Raw genomic sequence first — 13,094 nt, forward strand, 5'->3', positions numbered from 1 at the left:
GATGAGGGCAGGAAATGAAAGTCTGACTAGTACAGCAAGACTCTTTAAAGTGTTGGCCGTGGTGGGAGTTGGGCTCTGCTTTAGACAAAATATATTGGGATGGTGAGTGACATGTTACATCTCAGTAATCTAATGAAGTCACACTGAGATGGAAACAAGCTGCCTGGATGCTGTTTTCTGGAATACAGTGGAAAATGCCCCTCTCAGCCATAGCAGGAAGAAGAAGTGAGATTATGAAATCAGAAATGAGATTATCCAGTTTTGCTTCAAACTCTTCCCCTGCTACCCCAGCCCCCCAGAACTAAAGATTTAGCTGCTGCTGCTTTCTTCTTCTTCTTCTTCTTCTTCTTCTTCTTCTTCTTCTTCTTCTTCTTCTTCTTCTTCTTCTTCTTCTTCTTTAATTGCTTTCTTCAACACACAAAACAGAAGTTATTTATAGATATCTGTTAGCATTTCTATAGGGCTTTTAGTGCAAAATGCTATGCAAGGTTTAATTCATTCATCATTGCACGGAGCTGGTAAATTGAAATTGCACAATGAGATAGTTTAAGAAGCTGTAAAAAGCCCACAGTTCTGGTTGAGACCAAATACCTTAAGTTGTCAAATCTCTTGAGTGCTATATCACATTGGAACACACTGTGTATTGGGGCGGTGGTGGGGAGGGAGAGAGAACTATAAGTGGACAAATGGGATCACTTCCCCTAACAGCACTGCTCGTGTTTACAGAGCCAGCCATCCATTTCTTCCTCTGGGATACTTCAAGCTACTTGGTGCTCAAGCAAGCCAGGTTATCATCTCTTCCCACCCTGCTTTTCTGTTTTTCCTTTTCCAGTTGGCAGACAACATTCCACGGATCTTGGCAACCATGGGCATTTTGAGTCCCCATTGAGCTGCTTGGGACATGGGGGGCGGGGAGGTTGTCCCCATTGGGTTTGGGTTTTTTAAGGGTCTGTTCTTGGTTTTTTTGTGATTTTGTAGACTGGGGTTCTACTATTCCCAGACATAGTGATGCCTCCTCCTTGTTTCTCAGTGGCTGGTTTGTCTTCGATCCTGTTGGCATGGGGACACTAAGTTCATTATTTGAGGGAGTAATGATGAAATGCAAATCCACAAGTGCACCCCCATTCTCTGCTGCCCTGCCTACAAGGCTGCTTCATGTTGTTCCTGAGATTCTGGCTTCCTAAAATTCTTTGGCACCTCTGGCATAATGATTGTGAGAATGCACAGAATGCATTTTCCTGAGTGAGGCAGTTGATTTTGCTTGTTAAGGATCTAAGGTCTAATACAATTTGAGGCTTTGCAAAGTGCGGTTTCCCCCTAGGGGAGCAGCTTTTAAAATGCAATGGCAAAGTGTGCCTTTGAAGAGCCTATTTATTTATTTATTTTGGCGGGAAGGGAAATATATCTTATGGAAAATAACAAAACCACCCAATAATGGATCTTTTCTTTTAGGTTTTACACCCTCTTATTCTGGCCAGGAGGATGAAATTGTGGCCAGGCAGGTAAAATTCTGGCCAGTTAGCAGTCTTGCCATGACAATCCAGGATAGATGTAAGCTTCTACTCCAGATTTCATCTTCAAAGCATACAATTTCATTAGTATAGCCATTGCTATTTTTTATATGACTCGAACATGCCTATTACCGCACAGTGACTCAGGGGTGGAGCTAAGAACGGACGCCAGCTGTCCCAACTCCTACTCATCCCATTTCAAAATGCCAAAACATCACCGCGCGCGCGCGCACACACACACACACACACACACACACAGAGATTTAGGCTTAGTTTAGCTAATCCAAAGCTAACATGGACAACAAATTGCCTAGTCAGTTGTGCGCGTCACTCTGTGTGTGTGTGTGTGTGTGTGTGTGTGTGTGTGTGTGTGTGTGTGAGAGAGAGAGAGAGAGAGAGAGAGAAGTGTGTTGCACACTAAATCAATCTATTTTCTCCCACATGGAGCAGATTTAGTTCATGCCGAGTTATATGCTAGCTTGAGTTTCATTCTCAGCGTACAGCAGTCAATCACAAGTAGCAACGAAACAAAGCTGGCATTGTTTAAAAGTATTGCAGTTCAGGATTTTGAACTGCAAGAAGCTAATCCCTAGACTGGTACGTCATCAATCAAACATAAACATAAAAGCTTTGCAGGCTAAAGCCCAGCTCTTCTTCTTGCCAGTCAGTCATTGCTTCATAAAACTCACCAGCTGGTGTTGTTAAGTGTAATAATGCTCCTTTCTCCCCTCCCTTTTGCTGCAGCTCTTGGTGCAAGGTCTGCTCTGTTAGTCACTCAGATCTTTTTAACTAGCCTGTCCTCGTAACCCTCAGCCATTGTGGGATGAGATTTAACAATTCCAGTTTTCAGTCAGCAATGGTGATAGATGGACACTTCTTATTCCGTGGATCACTTTTTAAAGGGACTCATCGAAAACAAAGGCACTCCGGTTTGTGCAAAACTCCACAAGAAATATGATTTGACACAGGATCCTTTTACATTGCATGCCCAAGATACTTTGCACCTCACCACATTTTGGCAATAACAGTACATTAAACACCTAAACAACTGGCTGCCCTTTCATGACACCCAAAATCAGCTGCCTGAAGCAGCCTCCTTACTCTGCCAGACGTGCTTTGACATTAAATGGGCAACGACAGGTAAAATCTCAGAAACCAGAAAGGCGGCTTGATAAGTTTTTGGGTGCTTCCAAACAGTTGTTTATTGTGGCATCTGGAGATCCTCATGCATGCATGTTTTGTGCAGCATGTACATGAAGCCACTGTCATCAAATGCTAACCTGTATTCCCCCCCCCATTTAATCTGGATTTACTCTTTCCAAGGAATAGTTAATAATTTCCTGTTGCTTACCCATTTGTGATATCTCAGTGACTAATAAGCAGTATTAAACCCCCATCTAGAAGCACTCTTACAGTGGTCACAAACCTGGAAATCTTATTTATCCCATGATTATAAACTTTGCACTGAATTCTGCAATAAATTGTGCACAGTATTAACAATTACGGAATTGGTGGTTTATTGCAAAAAAATAAAAATAGATTTACAGTCTTATGAAGATTACTTGTTCAAATTTAGCATAAGGTATCTCAGGGGTTGAGAACCTCTAGCCTGCGGCTCAGTCTTGGCCCAAATCAGCTCATGAGGCCATTTGTTTGAAAATAGAGAATGTGCAAACAAAGCAGACCCCTCCCCACACGTTGCAGGCCAACTTGACAGGTGAACGAGACACCTAATGTCATCGTGATATCAAATGATTGATAAGTGGGTGGCCCCGCCCACCTGCTGAAGTTGGTCCACATGGTGAGGGAAGATATTTCCCATTGGGCCAGAAGAGTTGTCCATTTCAGCCGAAATCATTGAGACTTCAGAGTGCTCAACTTTGGTTGGATTGTGTCCAAAACATATAATACTTTTTCAAATCGAATGCTACGTTCCTGTGCTTCAAATATGATCCAGTTGATCCCATGCACATGTGCACAGTTTGGGTATCCTTCGTATGGTAATGTTATTTTTTTTTTTTAGGGCAGAGTATTTGCAGCCCCAGCCCCTGGTTTTCATCTCTTCCCCCAGCGGCTTTGAAAGGATGTAGCCAGGACAAGTTGTGGTGTAATCACTGGCTGTTGAGTGGGAAATGCTTTCTTCTTAAAAAATAAATTAATGAGTTGGAGGTTGTTTCTTTTTTGCCCTGAACTTAGACAGGCACTCAGCTAGCAGTTCCCTCTTCCTGCAGCCTGAAGTGATTCAGTCAAAGAAAATGCTTTGCAATTTGATTTTATGGATAGTATAGACTGCCCGGGAGATGAGGCGGGGTGGAGGGGCAGGGAAGGAAGGGAGTGTTAGAATAGTCGTGGAGTGATTTTGATGGTGTGGGGGTGTCACACACCCTCATAGCCTTGGGGATAGGCATGCAGTTGAGCCTCTTCGGAGGACCATGGAAAGCTGCCTGGTCATCACAATACTTGTTTGCTTAACCCAAAACTCTGGACTCAGGTACAGGGTCTTTACCTTTTCCTTCTTAAACTGGAGATGCCCACAAGTGCACCTGCATCCTTCTATATTCAAAGCATGCACTCCCCAGTCTTTGATTCGACAGACTTGCCCAAGTCAAAGGTGGCTTTGGAATAACACATTTCCCCTGTCGTAATATATTTTAAAAATGTTTAAAAGGGCACAGCAAGGACGGTTGTCTCTAGGCAGTATTATGAGCGAACTTGGACTTGCAAGGTTTCCTCATCTTGCTTTTTAATGGAGTCAGCATCACTTTTCTCTTTAAGGGACCCTTTGGCTGACTTTGCAGGCTTAAAAGCCTCCTGCGGCACCAGCCACCTAATAAGTAATGGGTTTCCCATGGAGCAGTTCCTCAGCATTCAGTGGCTTAGGATGGCTGGGCTTTTTGTTTACCAAAATGATTTTCCTCTCCACAAATAAACAGCTGGGATAATTAGTTCAGCCTTCATCTTTCCCTGCACACCTGGTTGTGCTTTTCATTTCCCTTGCTGCTTTCACCTCAATGGATACTTACAAGTGCTTGTCTGGTTAGCCTTGTCAGGTGTTTACAGATGCTGCTGTTCAGCATTTTGCTTTCGAGAGTGAGTCCGAATGGAAAAAAAGACTGGTGTGACACACAGCCTGAATGTGTGGTAAACACCGGAAGCTGCTGTCACCCATGATTCTCTGTGGGTACACCACAGCATCCTTTTTTATCCCTTGGTTTTTCTCCAGCGAAAACCCTATACATGTTGCACTGGAGATCAGAATGGAAAACTCGTTCAGTTTTAGTGCCAACCAGGACTGGGCATGAATCTGCTGTTTTTCCACTCCCATGTTTCAAATGGCTCCAGGGATTCCTTCGTCTTAAGATTTGCGTGCCTTGCCATGCTGCAACATGAAGGGGACTACTTCTGATGACACCATGCAGTGGGCAGTGGGGGATAAAGATAGGAATTGCTGTTTGAATAGGACAGAAAGACTTTTAAAGTATTGCCCCTAGCTGAGGATGGGTGAGTTCGTTGGGTTTGGGATCCATTTCAGACAGTAAAGTATATTATTGGGTGGCATTCAAGAGACCACATACAGCCATGTCTGAATGTTGGCCTTAATTGGAGTGTAGCCAAATAAATACCCTCCAGATATTTTGGACTACAACTCCCATCAGCTCCAGGCAGTATGGCCAATGATCAGGGATGATGAGACTAATAGTCCACAATTTTTGGAGGGCAGCATGTTGGCTAACCCTGGCCTTAGCCTCACAGGTGGGCTATGTCACGCATTATCTTAGGTGCACACCTCAGAATGCAAAAGGTGAATGTAACTGAGTATACCATAACTATTATGCAGGTACTCAGTGACAAATCTGGGTTTGCCTCTGTGTAATGGATTGGTGCCGGACTTAATCTTTGGAGACCTCGGTTCAAATTGCTGATTAGCCCCCAAATCACTGTTATGGCAGAACTGAATCTGAGCCAGTGCTCATACAGATCCGTCTCTAGAGATTGCTTTCAGTGCTGGAATTTCAGCTGGAGCTGATCAGTAATAAAGGAGAGAGTCTCTGACCACGTGCAGAAGGCTTCTTCCAACAAAGTTTCATGATCCAACCAATGTTTCATTACAGATATCGATAGAGGTTTGCTGAGGGATAGAGGGAAGCTTTTAATGTTTGATGCATTACTGTATTTTAATATTTTGTTGGAAGCCGCCCAGAGTGGCTGGGGAAGCCCAGTCAGATGGGCAGGGTATGTATAAATAAATATAATATTATTATTATTATTATTATTATTATTATTATTATTATTATTAATATTCATTTGTAGCTGTTTTGTAGTAAGCATATTTTTCACAGAGTGGCTTGGACCTCAATGAGAACAATTTTTTGAGCAATTCTAAATGTTCACCTATGTAATATTTTTACCTGTAATCTTCCTGGAACAGGAGCTCGAAAGCAGATCAGCAGCCAGCTCTCCCCCTCCAAACAGCAACAGAATTTCCCCAGGTCTTGAGAACTCCACCTACTCATTTGTCAGCAGGAACTGTTTCCTATGGTTTCAACTAGCAATTTCAGCCATTTAAGATTCAAATTAAAATAATTAATTTTCTTGTCTGATTGCAGTTAGGTTTTTCTTCAGGGTTTCAACCCTCAGTCTCCAACCTGCTTCCCTTTTCAAAATACATACATTCATTCATTTTCAAAGGGTTAGGTTCTGGGGTGGTGAGGGTGTTCTTCAAAAATATTTCCAGTAGCCCCAAACCTTTCTAAGGGCTCGGAAGCCTTAAGTCCATGATACTATATGCTTTTTGCAAACTGTGGATCATCCTTAAGCCTAGCACTTACATTAAGGAAGCAATTTTGCATTAATGTTTCAGGGCTGTGGGTGGGCACCCTACATCTGCTGGGCAACAGGGAAGGTCCGATCCATGAAATTCCACTCTGTCTCAGATCTGCATGAAAACAAGACTAAATCCTTTCCTTCCTGGTTCTGCATGGGCTTTTAAGGGGAAACAGGCTGTGCAGAACCCAAAAGGCAAAAAAATCATGGTTTGTTGTTGTTGTTGTTTTTTAAAAAAACTATTCAATGAGGTGGTCCAAGGACTGCTGCGCTGCCTCTGTTCCTATAAAATACATTTCTTTTTAAAAAAGTTTAAACAGGTAATCTAGCCACCCACAGCCTTGAGCATCTAGCATACAGAGTTCCTTGCTGCTGCCTGCTTTGAATGCAATACAACAAGTCCACCTGGGATTGATGGGTTTTAATGACCAGTTGTTCTCGGGTGGAATGGCTGCCCCTAATAATGCAGCCATGGGTTGTTGTTTTTTCTTCCTCCGTAGTTCCTCCTAAGAGCAATGCAATGTTATCGAGTCCTGCTGCTCTCATACGGGTTTGCAGTGTGCAGTGACAAGGAGCCCCATGCACTAGCTAAACGCTCCAGGCTGTGAGTGTTTGGTTTACCTGTCATGACAAGAAATATGTTTTATAGGAACAGAGGCACTGCTACAGCACTCAGACTGCCTCGTGACCTGGTCCAGGTCATGATCCTTCCGGATTGAATCAGGCGAGTCTGCTTCAGAATCTGAGTTTGGTAGATTTAGAGCCAATTTAAGCATGGTGTTCTCCTACAAGGACTTCTCAGCAGCCACAGACATAGGTAAAGGGACCCCTGACTGTTAGGTTCAGTCGTGGACGACTCTGGGGTTGCGGCACTCATCTCGCTTTACTGGCCGAGGGAGCCGCCATACAGCTTCCAGGTCACGTGGCCAGCATGACTAAGCTGCTTCTGGCGAACCAGAGCAGCTCACGGAAATGCCATTTACCTTCCCGTCGGAGTGGAACCTATTTATCTACTTGCACTTTGACGTGCTTTCGAACTGCTAGGTTGGCAGGAGCAGGGACCGAGCAACGGGAGCTCACCCCGTCGCGGGGATTCGAACTGCCGACCTTCTGATCGGCAAGCCCTAGGCTCTGTGGTTTAGACTACAACGCCACTGTCCTGTAAATATGAAGGATGCACCTATCAAGTTGTGACCTGCAGGCTTTCCTCATGCTAGTCAAAGGCTAGAGTGATAGTCTGCTCTCATTGTTGTTGTTTAGTCGTTTAGTTGTGTCCGACTCTTCGTGACCCCATGGACCAGAGCATGCCAGGCACTTCTGTCCTCCACTGCCTCCCGCAGCTTGATCAAACTCATGCTGGTAGCTGCTCTCATTACTGGGTACCATATTAACATTTGAGTAGTAGGAGCATGACTTAAATAAGGGGAGCTGCTTTATCCCCCATATAGGACTACAGTAAATGTAGTATCTTCTTGATGCTTGTTTTTAACCAGCTTGAAGCATTCTGTTTAAAACCAGAAATCGCTATTATACTATATTGGAACTGATGTTAACATAGCTCCTTAGTGTACTCTCCACTTGCTTCTATAGCAGGGTCTAAATATGTCTGTGGCTATAGTTTGCCAAAGTGTAAATTTCATCCAGTTATTAATTTGCCCAATTCATTAATTTAAGTACAGTGCGCACAACCCCTTTCACGTGATTTGAATCTCAGGATACCCATAATAGGGATGCAGTTTTAATAGGCTTAATTGGGATATTAATCAATTGCAGCTTTAGCTGATTGATCTGTGAGGCCGCAGATTTAATCGATGGAGCTGTGTGATGCTTCATTTTGAGGCTGTTGCAGTTCTGGCACTGAAACCTCCCAATTTTGCTCCAGTGCCCTCTTGTATGCCATGCAGAATAAATAATTAAAAGTCTCTTTGGGCTCGAAGTGCCCAACCTCATAGGTGTCTACATGATTTGCTGCTCTGAGGTTGGCTTTTATTTATCACCATCTGTGTTTCTGCATCATGTGTGATGGGTTCACTCCGTTGCTTCCAGGTCAAAGACAGAACAAAGTTACCTGTGCCTCAGGGGAGGCTGTGTCATATGTCTCTGTCTTGAGTTGATAGCCACTCCCAGTTTAATAAGGTAAAAAAAGAAGGCCTCGATATCAAGAACTGGATTTCTGTTTCTATGTTTGTTTTTCTTCCAGTCTGTAAACTGTTTTTCTCGCATCTTTTCCTGTCAGCTACATCATCTGCTGCAATTTGTGAAGACTGAATAGCCATTTCATTGCTGTGTCCGGTTCTGTTTAGGGCAAGTGAAGATTAATGGTTGTGCTGGTTAAATGGTTTTAAAGTATTCATCTTATTAGAGTGATTTAATTAAAAGTCATAATGTGAAATCGTTTATTATTTAAAATCATAGCAGTAAGATATGAGAGAGGACAATAAATTGAGGCTAACAGCTTACAAATTATGTGTTCTTTAGTTGCTGATAATAACCCATGCAAAGTCCTATTTATTTGAATGAAAGATAATTATGTGGAGTTGGTGATGAGTAGTGAAGTTGCTAAAGTTTGCAATTTGTTGATTCATAATACTAACTTTGGCAACTTACTGGGGAACCCGCGGCTCTCCAGAAGTTGCTAGACCACATCTCCTATCATCCCTGACCATTAGCCACGTTGTTTGGGGCTGATCTGGAGAGCTACAGGTTTCCCCACGCCTCTTAGAATACTTGTTCTGTCCTGAGATGAGCATTTTGATCCAAAAGAACTTCACTATCTCAGATTGTAATCCAGATTGTTGAGAAACTCATCCCTCAGGCTCACTCACCTGTTTATCTGGTACCTTGAACCGCCCTGAGTTCTATGGATGAAGGGTGCTATGCAGAGTTAAAAAAAATAATTATAATTATAACCCTGCTAGGGCAGTTTTTCAGGCACCAGGTATCCTGGAAAATGTCACTGCTACCACCTATCTGATAAGTGGGAAGCAGGCTGCGAAGTTGGGACTCCATGGGCAGTAGATATTATTGAGATGAGGAATATGGCTTGGAATAAATCTTTCTTTCTTTCTTTCTTTCTTTCTTTCTTTCCTTCCTTCTTTCTTTCTTTCTTTCTTTCTGTGTGGGGAGCTTGGTTTTCAAGCCCAATTCTGAATTGAATCAGGTTGTGAGGTGCTTATTCCATCATTAGGAGTGAAAGATAGTGGTATGTGTCATTTGAGATCCTGTAGTTGGAATTAATGAGATAATTGAACATGTGCTTCTCTCTGCCATTGAATCTAAATGAGCAGAGGATCTATTTCGATATAACGTTTTGTAAATGGCCAAGTGTTTCTATTGCTAACTAAACAAGTCCAACCCTTGTAGACCGTGTGGCAACCATATGTAAGCTGCTCTGAGTTCTTTGGAAGAAACGTGGGGCTTTAGTACCCATACGTTAAACTAGGTTCAGTTAAAGAGGCTGCTTCTATCACAAACAGGCATATGGCCAGGACATCCAAGGGCAGACAGAGCTCAGGGTCGTACAGACAGTCACAGGCCTTTTGTGTTTGTTTTTTTGGATGGCAGCAACATCCTACTGGATGGCACCTGTAGTAAACAGATGGTAGCTGTAATAAATGCTTTTTGCTGGCATATTAAGACCGCATGGTTTGATCTGCATGTTTATTCCCTTGAACAGGAGACTTGTAATAGAGAGGGTGTTCTGAAAGGCCATTCAGTCTTTGTGTGATTTATATTGCCTCGGAGTAAAGGAAACTGGCTGATTCTGTGGCAGAAAGTTTGTGTATCTCTAGCAAGAGGGAGTTGTTGCTGTCAGAATATGTTCTTTAAAAACATGTGAAATTGTTTAGAGCCTCAGGTCGGTATCCACGGTCTTTCAGAGTCAGATTAAATACAGCTCTTTTGTGTGCATTCTGTTTTATGAAACCAGTATTGTCCCGAGCAACAGCTACAGGCGTTTGAAATGGGCTGCTTGCTTTTTACATCATAGGGATGGCTAGGTTGATATGCTAAAAAGCATTATATTTGTATAAGTCTGAGAGAATTTGACATCAGTAGGCGTCAACAGAGGTGCACTGGTGCTAACATGATCTTGTACTACTGAAAAACAAGCATGGAAAGAGAAAAAGTAGTGTCCTTTCTAGAGACAGTGGTGTAACCCAGCACAGCAAGGCCAACATGGAGTGCCCCAGATGTTGTTGGACTACAACTCCCATCATCCGTGACCATTGGGTCATGCTGGCAGAGCAACATTTGGAGGGCACCATATTGGCTACCCCTACAGAATAGGGTGAGCTCCCGTTGCTCGGTCCCTGCTCCTGCCAACCTAGCAGTTCGAAAGCACGTCAAATGCAAGTAGATAAATAGGTATCGCTCCGGTGGGGAGGTAAATGGCGTTTCCGTGCACTGCTCTGGTTCGCCAGAAGCGGCTTAGTCATGCTGGCCACATGACCCGGAAGCTGTCTGCAGACAAACGCCGGCACCCTCGGCCTGTAGAGCGAGATGAGCGCCGCAACCCCAGAGTTTAATGGTCAGGACTTAATGGTCAGGGGTACCTTTACCTTTACCTTTACAGAATAGGAACCTTCTGGAGATTCTCCCATCAGGGCCAGCCATAACTAAATTTTGACTAGACGGGTGTGTTTTCTAGACCAGAGTCCAAGAGTTAAGTTGCTGGAAGTGGAGCTGGAGGCTTGACCTTAGACGGGGGGGGGGGGGAGCATCCTGGGGTCTGTAGGCAGCAAATATTGCTTTGAGAAGGCAAAGGCAGACTGCCAGGCCCCTAGTATTTATACTAAGGCTGGTCAATGCAGCGGCTTCATGCTGATTGCCTATAGCAGCGGCCATTGTTGTACACTCTTTCCCCCTACTTTGTCAGAATTCTGTGACAGCATATGCCATCCATGGTGGCTGGTGGCTCACTAGACTAAATCCCAGAATCAAGTCAGGAGGTTCCTTGACGTCTCCGACACCCACACCCTTCATCAGTGGACTCCAAGTTTCCTCAAGCCAAGAGTAGTTGAATTCTGTTCCTCATCTATCCCCTGGGGTAGTGGGAGGGGTGGATGGTGAAGATGACAAGGAAATTGGTTCATGATCTATTCATTTTCTTTCAGGGAATGTCACTAATGTATTGCATGATTTAAAAATGGAGGGTTCTTGTCTGTAAAAGTTTCAGAACACCACAGGGAGGCTGCAGTTGACTCTAGGAAGGTTCACATGTCCCCCATCACTACCACCATTATGTTGAAAGTACATGTCAGGAGGTTATTGGGTTATGCCAGCTTTGGTCCAGAGAACTGGTGAGTGTGGAAGTCTGAATGCACAATTGGAGGATGGGTTGATTGCTACGTACTGTTGTCATGATTGTGGGGTTAGCTGGCACAACCCTCTGGCCCTGTCTTGCATCCTTTGAATGCATGAAGGAAGTCATATCACATACATACACTCGCCATCCGGGTGGGACTACCTGAATAGGATATTATAGAAATGCTGAATAAGATATTATAAAAACAAGCAACCTCAGGGGATGTTAAGATTTTCTGGCAGCCAGGAAATAGAAACAGACTGAAGAAAATAACGATTGACGTTAGGGAGTAGAAGGATGCAATCCAGGGGGGAAACAAATCAGTGCAACAGCACGAATGCACAATCCTTCATTCATATGGGGAAAGCTATAGCTCGGTAAAGCTGTCTACTTTACACACACAATATCCCAAGCCCAATTCTTGGCACCTGCAGGGATGGCTGAGATCGACCCCAGTTTGTTGTTTTGGCTATGCATGGTCAGCATAATCAGTCAGCCTTGGTTCCTGAGCTATATAAAACGGAACAGTGTGTTATGGTTCTTTTGTAAAGAGAAGGTGTAAAGAATCTTCCCTCCGTGCCCTATCCCTATCAGCTAAACTAAATGCTTTTTGGCTTATAGGTTATAGGTTTGGCTTATAGGTTGGACCCCCAGTTTGTAAATAAAATTGTGTTTTCTAGAACATTCTGTAACTCCGGTTTCAGGCATGCAAGAACTTTTAGAGGGATTAAAATCATACTTGAAATCAGGTCTGGGACTGGACTCTGCTCTCATCTGGAAGGAAGATTGCCTGGGAGGGTGGACACCAGGTCTAAAATCCTTGAAAGAAAGGAGAGGCATGCTGAGTGCAATAAGTAGTGTCAAAGAAATAGCAAAAATTTAGCATTTTTGCCAAATCAGGCAGCACTTGTTGCTAAGAACCCAGCATTCATATATGACTGTACATACATAGTGAATAGCTCCTGAGTGACGTTACGTATCCAAAACTCCAATAGATATCTTATAGAGGTGTTTACTTCAATACAGAATCCATGTCTAGGTGATACAGTCTACATGTTTCGGAGATTTCTGCCATACTTTTTATGCTTCCATTCCTCTAGGTTGGGGAACATTTGTCCCCTTGCTAAATTTCATCTTGCACCTAGGCATTTTCAGAAAACTTAACGTATGCCACCGGGGTGGAACTACTATGAAACTAATCAAGCTTAAGTTTCAAGGCTCCTAATCCTGGAGGGGCCCCAAAAGAAACTATAATACATACTGAGCTGTAGTAGTTTATTTTTTAAAATAAATAAATAAATGGTGGTGATCTATCATGGAACAACCCCATTGAAGAAGAAAACAGTGGTTACACAGAGCTTGTTGCTGGTTGTGAAGAGGCCCCCATGACAGTTCAGGGCCCCCAAATGGAGATCTTCCACTGTATGCCCCCCTCCTTAGGAAGAGCAGGTTTA

General features: G+C 43.5%; 2 protein-coding genes across 8 annotated transcripts in view; one reads left to right on the plus strand and one right to left on the minus strand.

Annotated features, from left to right (window-relative positions):
- Positions 1–13,094, minus strand: part of LOC310696250 (uncharacterized protein) — a 960,839-nt gene that overhangs the window by 655,778 nt on the left and 291,967 nt on the right. The window lies entirely within an intron of this gene.
- Positions 1–13,094, plus strand: part of LOC310696199 (PH and SEC7 domain-containing protein 3-like) — a 152,619-nt gene that overhangs the window by 103,164 nt on the left and 36,361 nt on the right. Inside the window, exon 10 of one of the 7 annotated variants that reach the window (XM_083481404.1) lies at positions 5,941–6,109. The exons of the other annotated variants lie outside the window; for them this stretch is intronic. Coding sequence (XP_083337530.1) covers positions 5,941–6,078 — 138 coding nt within the window. The 3' untranslated portion in view covers positions 6,079–6,109. Of the gene's footprint in view, positions 1–5,940; positions 6,110–13,094 lie in introns of those variants that run through there. 7 annotated transcript variants of the gene reach the window in all.

Source organism: Podarcis liolepis (genome assembly GCF_965112155.1).
Source record: "Podarcis liolepis genome assembly, chromosome: 17".
NCBI classification, from domain to species: Eukaryota; Metazoa; Chordata; class Lepidosauria; order Squamata; family Lacertidae; genus Podarcis; species Podarcis liolepis.